General features: G+C 36.2%; 1 protein-coding gene across 1 annotated transcript; it reads left to right on the forward strand.

The window, feature by feature from the left end:
- Positions 1 to 751: 751 nt before the first annotated feature.
- LOC136234186 (uncharacterized protein At5g65660) lies at positions 752 to 5,629 on the forward strand. The gene is made up of 2 exons (XM_066023975.1): positions 752 to 1,358; positions 5,160 to 5,629. Exons 1-2 carry the CDS (start codon positions 1,077 to 1,079, stop codon positions 5,346 to 5,348), a joined length of 471 nt encoding a protein of 156 aa, XP_065880047.1. The 5' UTR covers positions 752 to 1,076; the 3' UTR covers positions 5,349 to 5,629.
- Positions 5,630 to 15,114: the final 9,485 nt, after the last annotated feature.

Genomic DNA, 15,114 nt, shown 5'->3' on the forward strand with positions numbered 1-15,114 from the left:
ACCTATTCGGACAAGGAAGAAAATAGAATTTCTTTCTTTTTCTTTCTCCCATCTATGTTCCTATCCCATATTTTTAGTGTTCTTTTCTCTGTCATTTTTTTTATTTAAATTGAAATCTATACTTTTCATCGGATTTATTCCATGTGATTTGCATTTGTCAGTTATAACTCTTTCATTTACACTTTTTTCGGGTTCAGTAAGAGCGAAAACATATCATCTTATACGTAAATGATAGATCTATGGATACGAGGTTGCATCAGTAGAAAGAGTTCAGATCCGATTGGCTGGAAAAAAACCAAGTAATGATTGATTTGCATTTACTTTCATGCGGATTTAGATTCTAAGAGAAGTATGAAATTTTTTATCTTTTTGTTTTAGTTGTACATTTTATAGTTTTTTTTTTTACTCTTTGTAGTAGTTGATTTTTGTAGTAGTTGATTTCCTTCGAGGATCTATAAATATGAATGGAATATGGAGAAACAGAGAGGTTTTTTTTCATAAAAAAATTTATAATGACCCATGCTACTCACTCACTCCCTCATTCATTCAGCAACCTGACAGTCTGATCCTAAAATTACAGCAGTAATTTGAAGTTTACTACAGTTAATAAAATACCCACAAGATTTTAGGCAATATATAAAAGTTACCATGAAGTTTGTGATTAAAAATTACTAAAATAAACTGAAAAGTCAATTTCAACTGTCTAAACAACCTTTATTTCCAATTTCTGCAAATCTCAAAAAATGAGTTTATAAAAGAAGCAGAGCTGTCCAAATTTCAAAGCTCTCTCCTTTCTCTCTCTCGTGACCACTTTTGCTTTGCAGATAGCATACCCACATGCTTCCCTTTCTCTCCTCTCTGTTGGGTTTCTCCTTTTTGAGGTCTTGAAATTAGAGGAACTCCAAAAAGCTCCAACCTTTGATTCTGCTGGAAAATTAAATAAATAATCAAATCAAAAGCCTTAACTACCGCCTTACCTTTTGATAATACTCCATAAATCTAATCTCATGATGATAATGGGAGTGGTGGAGGAGGAGGAGAGGGTTTTTGTTTGCTGAATTTTTGAATTTCCAAAAATGGGGGAACAAGATGGTGTTTATAATGCTTGGCCCCCAATTGGAGCTCCATTGTTAAACATTCAAAGAGAGGAGCATTGGAGACACTTTGATAATTCTGTTAATGCTGTTTCTTTTGGGTTTGTTGCTACTGCTATTCTCATCTCTATGTTCTTAGTTATGGCTATTTTTGAAAGATTTCTCAGACCCTCATCTGGTGGTAGTGGTGGTAGAACTACTCATGGCGGCGATCTTGAATCTCAGATGAATTTCAATCCCAAGCTTGGACATCCGTCCCCCAAAGTGAGTCTCACTGATCTTTTGTGTTGTTTACTGTTTTAGTTTCATCTTAATTTGATAATGCCTGGCTTTTCTCGGCTGGATTTGGGGAAATGTTATGCTCTCTTAGTGTTTGTTGTTTGGTCTGAGTGGAGTTTTCGGTGGTTATTTTGATTTTTGTAGATAATGATGCTGCTCTGACATAAAGTTTTTTTAGGCTAATGGGTTTCTTTCTTTCTCCCAAATGCAGTTTTGATTTTTCAGTTTTTTCATAATTATGCTTGTCAGAGATGAATTTATTTTAATTTCAATGAGTTTTTGAATTTATTTGCTATTGTTTCTCTGCATTTTATCTGTCAAGGTTGGTTCTTTTTTAGGCCTTTTCGTTTCCCTATTTTTCTTTGCTTCATCAGAAATCAGCCATGCCCCAATACCAAATCTGAAACCTCCATAACCATCAGAGATGTCTAAGCTGAATAATCTCAATTTTGCTACATTTCTATGCAAATTTTGATCCTCCATTTATTTTATTTCAATGAATTTGATATCTTTTAGTCCTGTGTAATCCAGTCTACCCCTAGACTTTATGTAATCTGATTGTAACAGCTTGGTCCAATAACATATATTGTCCGCTTTGCCCCAAGTTCCATTCCTTGATGCGTAAGTTCCATTCTTTGAAACGCATCTACATGTAAAAAGGGCGGCCCGGTGCACTACGCGTCCCTACTGAGCGAGAGTCCGGGGAGGGGTCCCACCACAAGGGTGTATTGGGGGCAAGCCTTCCCTTGCCAATTTATTTGGCAAGAGGCGTCTCCTAAGACTCGAACCCGTGACCTCTTGGTCATACGACAACAACGTTTACCGTTGCGCCAAGGTTCGTCCTCCTTGAAACGCATCTACATGTATTGAAAAAAAATCTTACTAATATAGCTAAGTGACTCTCTGTATTTCCAATGTGAGATTCATTTCATTCAAGTCCTCATCTCTATATTTCCAATGTGAGATTCATTTCAATTCAAGTCCTCATCCCGGTGCCACCTTACAAATTTCAATCACGTCTACATGTATTGAAAACAAATCTTAAGGTTGCATCTAGCTAGACTTTCCATCCGGGCGCCACCGCTCAGGATGGGGTCTTTATGTGAATTTGTTAGTCAAAATTGCATCATATAGAAAAACTGTCTTGTCTCCTATTATGATTATTGGCAATGGCCCCTACAAGAAGTTGCCAATTGAATGAATGGGTTGGCCCCAATTAGGAGAGGGTCTCACACCAGTAGATGTACCTTTTATTTGTTTTAGAGAACCCACTTATACATCAGTAGCTGTTGGTTGGTTATAATACTTTTAGCCCCAATTCTTTATCCTTGGTCGGACAAAGCTCCTTCCTTTGGAAAATCCCCAATTTATAATCTTTTTAAGAAATCTATGTGTGTCCACTCCAACTGTCTTTGAAGACTATGGTTGTGTTTTATTATTATGGGATATATAAACTATGTTAATTGAGGTTGATATTTTAGTATCCAGAATCCTATGAGGGTCCTTTGCATTATGCATCACATCTTTTAACAAACACTAAAGGCCCACCCTTTGATCCTACCTTCTTGTTAATTTTTAAAGCCTTGGCTTTATAAAATTATCTAATTTTTTTAGTCATCTAGTTACTGTAAATGTATGTTGTTACTTGGAATGTTTCGAGTTCGCCTTCCTTGCAAGGTTTCTAAGTTCATCTAAGAGTCTGTTTAGTTCAGCTGTTGAAAAATAGCCGGAAATAGTAGAAAAATATTATTACCTCTTTGGTTTACAAAACACAAAATGGCCACCTTTTGATTCTACCCTATTGTTAATTTTCAAGCTTAGGTTCAACACGAACCCCAATTACAAGATTAGAGTATTTTTACCTACTGTGTGTCACGGGGTCAGCGTTTTCGCGCAGAGGCATCTCCTGTGTGGACCCCAGGACTCCATTTATCCCGAGGTTCATCAGGGTAGCAGGAAGAGCTCCTGAACCAGTATAGTGCCTAGATGCACACCCTAAGGCAGCACCTAAATAGCACACACTCTTAATTATAGCCGTCCCATATCCCACATTCAAGCATCCCCCTTGTCTGCGTGTCACAGCATTTGGTCCGTGACACTTTGATATGATTGTTAATAGGGATAAGAGTCAAATTTGCCTCTAAGGTTATTGGGGAAGTTCAGTATCACCCTCATCGTCTAAAATAGCCCAATTTTACCCTTTTCTAAGTACCCCGAACGAAAATTAGCCACAGAATCCCTTCGGAAAGGGTAAAATTCAGCTATTTTCTACGAGGAGGGCAAACTCGAACTTCTGCAATAACTGAAGGGGTAAACTTGACCTTTATCCCATGTTAATAAGGACCCATATCTATTCCTTCTTATCAAGTTAGACAGGACTCTTTGTGAACTGTTTTCAGATTATCAGTTAGGGAGACACAACAATTTAAGGGGTCCAGGAGTAGAAGTTAAACAGTTAATCTTGTTCGGATGCTGATTCCCAAATGAACACATTGGCTCCACTTTTATATGATGATTGAGTTGATGGGATGTTTGGTTACCAATCAATGAAGGCTTGTGTCAATTAGGAAAAGTCCAAGAAAAAACAAAAGTAAAGGTGTAAGGATATCATCATACCATATTTTGTAAACATGTTCTTAAATGCAAAAGACCTAACAATGTGGAGCATAGGATTCAACATCTTAATTAGACAAATAACAAATATGTAACATGTAGGTTTTAGTCACAAAATCTAGCTGTCATGTGGATCCAAACTCATTTATTTCCATCTGTTGGAACTATTGTTATATTGAGAAAGAAATAAGCCTCTCAATTTCTGTTGCAACATGGTTTATCTGATATGATTAATTATTTTTGTTCTACTTTCATCATATATAAAGGGCGGCCCGTGCACTACGCGTCCCCGCTAAGCGAGGGTCCGGGGAGGGGTCCCACCACAAGGGTGTATTGGGGGCAAGTCTTCCCCTGCCAATTTTTTTTTTTTTTGCAAGAGGCCGCTCCTAAGACTCAAATCTGTGACCTCTCGGTCACACGACAATAAAGTTTACCTTTGCGCCAAGGCTCACCCTCTTACTTTCATCATATATAATCGGGTTAAATTATACCTATGGTGCCTCAACTTTGGTCTTATTTTCTCTATGGCCTCTCAACTTCAAAACCGAACATAAAAGTTCCTGAACTTTTCCCTTTGGTCACTCCACTAGCAGGTTTTGGTTTTGAGATGATTTAGTTCTTCTTTGGTTAGAAGAGAGAAAGGATTTGGAAAATCGAAAACTGTGGTTCTTGACAAATGTGATTCTAAACAATTTTAATTCTTGGACTTTCCCATTTTGAGGTCGTTGTCATTCATTTTGACTCGATCAACGGTAAAATGAGACGTTTTGTTAGTAAAGTGCAAAGTTCATAAGTTATAACGTCCATTTTTTGAAGTTGAGGGGCCATGGGTATAATTTCCCTTACAATTATGGCACGATAATCCGTTTTGACACCGAAAAAGGTGCAGAACAGGATGCAATATTTAAAACACTATCATGTGATCAGGAATAGTTAAGTTGTTATTCATGTCTTTCCTTGTCTGTTGTTCTTCCTTTGTTATATATAATTTAATTGAAGAATTTACAGTTCTCTAACATAACAGTTCTCTGATAACATCCTAAATCTTGTAATCCTCGATTAACATAAACAAATAATTAATGTTTAGAGTTTGTCAAAACATAGTTAATGCATTCACACAATGACTAATTAACATCTAACTGTATTAATTAATATTCTGTTTAATTTATACAGATGACTGTATATGCAAATGGTGTTTCAGTATTGATGCCTGGAGATAATGTTCCTACATTTATAGCACATCCAGCACCGGTCCCTTGTCCGCCTGAACAACCCGTTGGCTGCCGGAATCAGCTTCATACCAGTTCGTTGTCGAACCCCGAAACCGCCTCCAATGCAAGCTCGAGTCGAGAAGAAAACTAACGTAAAGATGGGAACTTGATGAAGTTTTAAGGCAAAGAAAAGAGGGGTTGAGAAAGTTGTTTTAATTTATTTTTAATTTTCTGCCCAAAGTATGTTGTGTATATAGGCCTTTAGTTTTAGAAGGGCTGTGATGGCTTTGGGTAAGAGAAGTTGTTGTTGAAAAAACAGAAGGAAAAGCTTCCACCCCGTAATCATCAAATTGGGGTTAATTGAATTGATTGTAAGAATTTGAGGAAGGAATGTAATTATTTGTTGAGTATGGGGAAAAGAAAGTTCATTTATTTTTAATTGGCTCCCTAAACTTTGTAAGTGTCTTACCCGCTCATTGAACTTAGAGGTGGCAATTTCTGACACGAAAACACGATTACAGAGCCAACCCGACTGACACGACACGATTGACACGAAAATCATTTTTCTAGCATTTATAACATATAAAACCATATGGAACATAAATATGAGATAACACGATTTTGACACGAAACACGACAATTGCCAGGTCTTTGAACTTGATTATTTTGTATGACCAACTCACTGAATTTGTCCATAAAAGTAGATTAGCTTCCTAAATTTTATAAGTGTCTCACCAATAGGGGTGCAAGCGAGCTTGAGTGGTTCGCAAACTATCCGAGCTCGGCTCGGTCAAAGCTCGGTCAAAGCTCGACTCGATAGAGCTCGGTTCGAGTTCGGAATCGGCTCGATACATTCATGAGTCAAGCCGAGCTTACTTAGGTTCGGCTCGAAAGCTCGTGAGCAGGCTCGATTGATTTTTTAATTACTATATATATATATATATTAATATTTAATTTATAATGTAACAAATAATGATAAATATAATTATTTTAAATTGACCTTAAAAAAATATAAAGACATTCAATTTGTATTAGGCTAAAAAAACAATGTTATCAGAACCGAACCGGTCATTAAACCGGAATTATAATTGGATCATGAGTTATTTGGTCGGATTAGATGATTCAGATTGGTCAACTCGGATAACGTTAAATTATATGGAATCTAATACATTAACATGGCATAAATTATATATAATATGGGTATAATAATAATAATAACATACTGATTTAAAAATAAATAAATAATATATTATAACCAAGCTAAGTGTATCTACATAATATAAAGCAATTTTTAATCAAAACATTAAAGTGGAACCTAATAAAAAAAACAAATATAAGGAAATGGTTGCGTGATGTCTGGGATTTTTTTTTTTTGAAGGAGATGTTTGGAAACTATATTTATCCCACATCGAAAGCGGAGGCACAAGTGATGCAAGGTAAACTCTATAAATAAAGTTTCAGTACCGAAGGAGAAGTACGTGAACGGTCTAGCCCAACCAATTTTTTTAATTAAATAGAAGTCCTGTTTAGTTTGGGTTGTTGCAACTGCATCAAAACAGTCTAACTTGGACCGTAGATTTGGCTGGTTGTCAGTTCAATCGGTCAAGTCGGTTGGTCTGATCTGAGTTTTTATTTAAATTAATTAAATATATTTAAAATTATTATTTTTTTTAAAAAAATCAGACGAGCCGTTCGACGAGCTTTGAGCTCGAGCCGAACTTATATCGAACTTGAGTTGAGCTCTAAAATTTCAGGCTCTCGACGAGCTTCGAGCTCGAGCCGAGCCCGATCTCAACACTTCTCGAGCCGAGCCTGTCCCTGTTCGGTCTCGGTTCGGCTCGAGTTCATTCCAACTCACCAACTTCTTGAATAAGCAAACCAAACTTGCTTATTCGGTAACAACTAAATACAAAAATCATAATATTAACACTCAATCCCCATCCATTCGACCTCTCAAACTTGCAACACTAAGGTTGAAAGATAGTAGAAGAGAAAAAAATAACAACTAAATACAAAAATCATAATATTAACACTCAATCCCCATCCATTCGACCTCTCAAACTTGCAACACTAAGGTTGAAAGATAGTAGAAGAGAAAAAAATTAGCTATTGAATAGATGAAGATGTATTTTTAGAATTTGGGTTTAATAGATTTTTGTATTTAGTTGTTACGGAATAAAAAAATTTAGAAAGTTAAGGGAGTTGGTGATACAAAATATCAAGTTCAAGGAGCTTGCGAGACACTTGCAAAATTTAGAGAGTCAATGTACTATTATGGACAAATTCAAGGAACAAGTGATGTATTAGGCATTTTTAATTTAGTTTCAAAAGTATTTTTAATTTAAATAATATAAAGTAAACTTCTATCCATTGTTTTATAAAGTCAATAGTTAATTATTTTGCAAAGAGTTGTTGGCGCTTCCGTTAGACTTCAACACGTCTATTAGGAAAGTAATCGCGCAGCTGATTGGATAGCTAATTTCCCGGAATCTGTGGTTTTAGGTCGTCACGAATATGGTGTGCCGTCTGCAGACATTTATGATATACTTTTTAGTGATAGGTGGGGGATTTCTTTTCCTCGGCTAGTCGGTAGGTAGGAATAAGATATTAGGTTACCATTGGTAAACTTGCGCCTAACTCAGAGGGAGATTGTTTCACACTTATAAGTGTTACTTTAGCTTTATAGCGCTAATATGAAATACTTACATCTCTAATGTTCAAGGTTGAACATGTAGAGCGTAAAGTTCGAAAACCGAATATCTGCTGGTGAGTTACCAATGCATGGCCCAATCTAATAAGAGTTGGTCCGAACGGTAAAGAGTTGATATCTCTACTTATCAGTTTTAAGGTTTAATTCCTGATTCAGTCAAAACTTAACCTGTATTAGAAAGCAATACGAATTAAGAAGAAGAGACCCGATGGACTCCACATATGATTCAAAGAAAAAAAAAAAGAAAAAGAAAAAGATTTTTTCTTTTTCTAGAAATAGATAAAAGTGATGATATAAATTATAACATAAATGATATCTTAGTTACTTTTAAATAAAAATAAAAATTAATTTACAAGAGTGCTTATAATAGATAGAAAGGAAAAATAACCAATATATATGAATGGAATTATCTATCCAATTTCGGATAATGAATGAGTTAATAAGAAATACATATAAATAGTCAATAAATGTAAATTTATTAACTTGCTTAGTATTTTACCTTTTCTATTATTGAGAAATCTTATTTAAAAGGAAAAACATAACTTAATTTATAGGGATTTAAAATAGATGTGAACTAATAAGGAAAATAATAAGGAAATTCCTAATTTATAGTAAATTAGGATAATGAATTCGAAATTAGCTCAATTTATAGTCTATATTTCGATTTTAAAAAAAAAACTACATTTCCACTATGTGCAATTTTTTTTTTAAAAGAAAAGAAATAAGTTATTATAGGGATTTAAAATAGATGTGAACTAATAAGAAAATTCCTAATTTATAGCAAATTCCTATAAATTAGGATAATCAATCGAAATTAGCTCAATTTACAGTCTATATTTCAACTATTTTTTTTGAAAGTATATTTCTACTATTATAAATACAAGAAAACACTATTATTTATTCTCTTCTCTCTTTGTTGTGGACTTACAATTTTTAAAATTTCTAAGACATGATGAGTTCTTACATGCTAGATGGTGATTTGTTCTTTGATTGTGTTGAATGCTTTGATTCGGAGTTTGAAATTTGGTTGAGTAAGCCTCAAAGTGTGAAATAGAGATGAGAAAGTTTTCTATCTGAAATGGGTTTGGCTAAGAGTGATGAGATTACTGGATTGGACAAGATTTCTCAGTGTGTTGGGGTTGTATCAAACAATGAAGAGGGGAATTTGGTCTGTTATGATGCAGAGCTTGAAGAGAAACCAACTGTAGATTCTCAATCTGAATGCAATCATATTGATGCAGAAGCATCTAAAACTTTGAATGAAGGAAAGCACAGAATGAAGAGTTGGTGCAAGTGTTTTTTACCTAAGAGGAAGCATCATCCATCTCCATTTGTGGTATCAAAGTCAGAACTTGGAGCAATGAAGGTGAAACAGAAGAAGAAGATGTGTAAGGAATTTACAGGTGTGTATATGAGACAAGAGCTTAAGGCTCACAGAGGCGCTATCTCGAGTGTGAAGTTCAGTCCAGATGGACTGTATTTGACAACCGGGGGTGAAGATGGGGTTGTACGGATATAGCAGGTTACATCAATAGATGCCCCTCATGAGTCGTTTCCTTTAGAAGGAAATTTGAAAAAATGCAAGTTGAGTTTTTGGAGAAAAAAGAATATGCATGCATCGGTTATCATTCCTGAGAAGATTTTTCATATTGAAGAGTCGCCAATACATGAATTTCGTGGTCATGGCAATGACATTCTGGACTTAGCATGGTCCAATTCTAATGTGAGTTGTTCCTTTCTCAATATCTATATAGCTCTACATGATTCTATATCAATTGATTTGTAACTGATATTGGAAAATTCTCTTGCGGTGTCTTCTTTCTATTTATAAGGATAAAACTGTCTGTCTGTGGCAAGTTGGATACAATTTCTCTGGTATAGAATCATCTAGAGATATATAGATATTTAGAAAGGAACAACTCACATTGGAATTGGACCATGCTAAGTCCAGAATGTCACTGTCATGACCACGAAATTCATGTATTGGCGACTCTTCAATCTGAAAAATCTTCTCAGGAATGATAACCGATGCACGCATATTCTTTTTTCTCCAAAAACTTAGCTTGCCTTCTTTCAAATTTCCTTCTAAAGGAAACGATTCATGAGGGGCATCTATTGATGTAACATGCCATATCCGTACAACTCCATCTTCACCCCCAGTTGCCAAATACAGTCCATCTGGACTGAACTTCACACTCGAGATAGCGCCTCTATGAGCCTTAAGCTCTTGTCTCATATACACACGTGTAAATTCTTTACACTTCTTCTTCTCTTTCACCCATTGCTCCAAGTTCTGACTTTGATACCATAGATGGAGATGGATGATGCTTCCTCTTAGGTAAAAAACACTTGCACCAACTCTTCATTCTGTGCTTTCCTTCATTCAAAGTTTTAGATGCTTCTGCATCAATATGATCACATTCAGATTGAGAATCTACAGTTGGTTTCTCTTCTAGCTTTGTATCACAGCAGACCAAATTCCCCTCTTCACCGTTTGATACAACCCCAACACACTCAGAAATCTTGTCCAATCCAGTAATCCCACCACTCCTAGCCAAACCCATTTCAGATAGAAAACTTTCTCGTCTCTCCTTTACACTTTGAGGCTCACTCAATCAAATTTCAAACTCCGAATCAAAGCATTCAACACAATGAAAGAACAAATCACCATCTAGCATGTAAGAACTCATCATGTCTTAAAAATTTAAAAATTTATAAGTCCACAATAAAGAGATAAGAGAATAAATAATAGTGTTTTCTTGTATTTATAATAGTGGAGATATACTTTCAAAAAAAAAAAGTGCAAATATAGACTGTAAATTGAGCTAATTTCGATTGATTATCCTAATTTATAGGAATTTACTATAAATTAGGAATTTCCTTATTATTTTCCTTATTAGTTCATATCTATTTTAAATCCCTATAATAAATTATGTGTTTCCTTTTATAAATTTTTTTTTGCACATAGTGGAAATGTAGTTTTTAAAAAAAATAGTGGAAATATAGACTATAAATTGAGCTAATTTCGATTTGATTATCCTAATTTACTGTGAATTAGGAATTTCCTTATTATTTTTCTTATTAGTTCACACCTATTATAAATCCCTATAAATTAAGTTATGTTTTTCCTTATTATTAAATAGTAAATATTTAAATAAGATTTCTCAATAATAGAAAAGGTAAAATATTAAGGGGGCGTTTGGTTCTAAAGGGGTAAGGGAAAAGGAATCAAGAAAGGAAAACTAAATGAAAGGAAAGGAAAGTAATAAACATTAATTCCCCTATGTGTTTGGATATGTTTAGAAAAAGGAATGTGGTAAAGAGAATCCAATTCCATACAGGGCCTGGGATAATGGGCTTAACTTAAAGTGAGATAAATCCATAATTTAAAATGGGGTAAAGTGAATGATTTTTTTTTAAACAAACAAGAACAAAGGGAATGAGACCCTCCCATTCCCATTCTCATTCCTAAAGACTCCGAACCAAATGCCCCCTAAATAAGTTAATAAATTTACATTTATTGACTATTTACATGTATTCCCTATCAACTATTCACATTTATTCGCACATTTATTCCCTATCAACTATTCACAAATTATCTATCGAGCTTGTTACAAAAAAAAAAAAGTTATAGGTATCGAGCATATCTACGCCCAATACAAATAGTTCAATCAAGTATTAGATTATTTCTAACATGATTTCATAATTATAGATTAAAAGAATGTTATCGTAACGGTATACACATGGTCACATTACAATTAAGGTGTTATCAATGATGTTTTTTCTAATCGTGTTTGTATATGAAAATATTTTTAGTTATAATAAGTAAAACGTTATATTTTTCCTATAAAAAAATCTTTTAGTTTTAAATTTAATTAGATATTATAATGCGTATATACATTAATATATATATATATATATATATATATATATATATATATATTTATATTTATATATATATATATTAGAGGAAGTAAAAAGGCTCAAGACAATTGCATCTTAGCCCATGGACTTAGAGAGAAGGAAATCAGGCCTATTATCTTTAGACATAGGATTATTATGGAAAATTTATAAAATTCAGATTTGAAAAATTATTTACAAATATATTAAATAATGATTTTAAATTGCTATTAATAATGTTTTCCATCCCATTGAGCTTAAAGAGATTGATCTGGCCTTCTCCAGCATCAGTTCCACTAAGGCTCCTGGTATTGATGGTATCCCCGCTAGTTTCTATCATAAACACTGGGACACTGTTAAAGAGGGTATATACAGCTTTGTGTTAGGTGTATTTGGTGGTTCGAACGATATCAGTTTGGTTAATAAAACCCTCACTGTCTTGATTCCTAAGATTGCCAAGCCTTCTTCCTTTCTCCAGATGAGACCCATCAGTCTTTGTAATGTCTTGTATAAAGCTATTACTAAGATTGTGGCTAATAGAATCCGGAAGATCCTTCCGGATATTATCAGCCAAAATCAAGGGAGCTTTGTTCCTGGAAGACAATTGATGGATAACGTTGTTATTGCCCAGGAGGTTGTCCATTCTATGAAGATTAAGAAAGGCAAGAAAGGGATCGTGGCTCTCAAGCTGGATCTGGAGAAAGCCTATGATAGGTTGAACTGGAGCTTTCTTCTGGATAGTTTAGCCAAAGCTGGTATCCCGGAGAACTGGAGGAATTTGATTGGAAAGTGTATCTCCTCTCCTGTTTTCCAGGTTATGATCAATGGGGATATGTCGGATGAGTTCTCTCCATCCAGGGGTATTCGTCAAGGGGATCCTATGAGCCCCTTCCTTTTTGTTATTGCCATGGAAAGATTGTCTCACCTGATCCAAGAGGCGGTGAGCAAAGGGACTCTCCACCCTGTTTCCATCAACAGACATTGCCCCCCTGTTACCCATTTACTCTTTACTGATGATGTCATGCTTTTTGTGGAGGGTAATGAGGAACAAATTAAGGCTGTGATGGATATCCTCGACTGCTTTTGTGAGGCTTCTGGCCAGAAGATTAACATTCATAAATCCCGTATGCTTTGTTCCAAGAATATGGATAATAGCTTGTGTAGAAGACTGAGTGAGATGTCTGGCATTCCCCTGACTCAATCGTTTGGGAAATACCTTGGGGTCCCTCTTCATAGTGACAGGGTGTCCAAAGCCTCTTTTAAAGACATTTTGGACAAATCTAACGGTTTGTGTGCTAGCTGGAAAGCTAATTCTCTTTCCCTTGCAGGCCGCCTTACTTTAATCCAGTCTATCAACTGCGCTGCTCCAAATCACATCATGCAAGTCTGTAAGCTCCCTGAGCCGGTCCTCAACGACCTTGATAAAATTAATCGGCGTTTTCTGTGGGGAGAGTCTAGGGATGGGAGGAAGATTCACCTGGTCCCTTGGAAGGAAGCCTGCCAGCCTAAGAGCAGGGGGGGTCTTGGTATAAGGCAAGCTAAGGACAATAATAAAGTCCTGTTAATGAACCTTCTTTGGAGAATGTGGCAATCCCCCTCCTCCCTTTGGGTTCGTCTTCTGTGCGGCAAGTATAGGAAAGATAGAATCTTTGGTGGCCCGAAGGAGAGGGTTGTCAACTGTTCCTTCCTCTGGAAAGGGCTTAGTGCTGTTTTTGCTGAGTTCTGTACGGGGATTGGCTTGGAGGTGGGTAATGGGAGATCCATTAGTTTCTGGTATGACACCTGGATTGGTGACAAACCGTTGATTGAGGTGTGCATCGCCCCTCCGCCGAATGATCTCCTCTCCTGGAGAATTGCTGATGTGGTGGACTCGGAGGGAGACTGGATCTGGTCTAAGTTCGACTCCTTTCTTAGCCTGGAGACCCTCCTTAATATTAGAGGTGTGAAGATTAGTAATCAGGAGGAGGATAAGGACAGACACTGCTGGGCCTTGACTAATAATGGTTCTTATTCTTGCAAATCGGCCTATGAAGCTTTTACTCCTAATAGGGCTGATCCTCCCTTGGAAATTTGGAAGTCCATTTGGGCCCTCAATGTCCCCTACTACATTAGGAGTTTCCTATGGCTGGGAGTCAAAGACAGGCTCCTCACGAATGCAGATAGACACAGAAGGCACTTGGCTGTATCTGGTGCCTGTAGCAGATGCAGCGGCCATGTGGAAACCTTGTGCCATGCTTTGAGGGATTGCCCGAATAGTAGAAAGGTTTGGGAAGGGGTCCTTCCTCACCACATCCTTCCTTCCTTTATGGGGTTCTCTGATATTGACTGGTTCTCTGAAGGCGTTAATGGGAATTTGTTGGCCAGTATGGAGCACGGGGCTATTCTCTTCGCTATTATTTGTCACCAAATGTGGAAATGGAGGAATGAAGAGTTATTTGCTGAGAAGACTGTTTTTGTTCCTAACCTCCGGTTTTACTTCTCGAAAAAACTCTCTGTTATTACAAAGAGTTTTGAAGGAGAGCCCCTGGTTCACCCCTCCCCGGTTAAAGAGGTCCAGTTAGTTGGTTGGAGGAAGCCCAGGGAAGGGGTTGTCAAGTTGAATACGGATGGCTCCTGCCTTAGTAATGGCAGAATTGCTGCTGGTGGAGTTCTTCGGGATGCTGGTGGCGCCTGGCTGGCTGAGTTTACCCATAACTTAGGTACGGGCTCCTCCTTTACTACGGAGCTCTGGGGGATCTTGTCTGGCATTAAACTCGCCATTCGCATGGGTGTTAAAAGACTTTCGGTGGAGTCTGACAAATTGGAGGCTATCAACAGGATTTCGGATAGACAGGTTGTTTGTCTTAAGAGTCAGAATCTCATTAAAGCCATCTTGAGGCTTCGTCCTGCCTTCGATTCTCTTACCTTCTCCCATATTTATAGGGAGCAAAACCGCATGGCGGATCGCTTGGCAGCTGCTGGGCATGGGGGGATGTTAGGTGTTTCTACCCTTTCCGTTCCTCCTTCTTTTCTGTTACCTTCTCTTCTTGAGGATAGGATTGGGGTCAGTCTTCCTAGACTGATCCCGGGTTAGATTTTTGTTTGTTTTTTTTTTTCTTCCCTTCTTACCAAAAAAAAAATAATGATTTTAAATTATGTCAAATTAATAAAATAAGTATTTTTAATATATTTTAAAGATTAAAATTTATAAATTAGGTATCTAAGATTTATTTTTTAGGGTTTACCATTTATGAATTAGGTCTAGAATTTTTAAATTCTAGTATAAAATCATATTTTATTTGTAATATATAGAAAATAATGATATATT

Source organism: Euphorbia lathyris, chromosome 6 (assembly GCF_963576675.1).
Source record: "Euphorbia lathyris chromosome 6, ddEupLath1.1, whole genome shotgun sequence".
Lineage (NCBI taxonomy): Eukaryota > Viridiplantae > Streptophyta > Magnoliopsida > Malpighiales > Euphorbiaceae > Euphorbia > Euphorbia lathyris.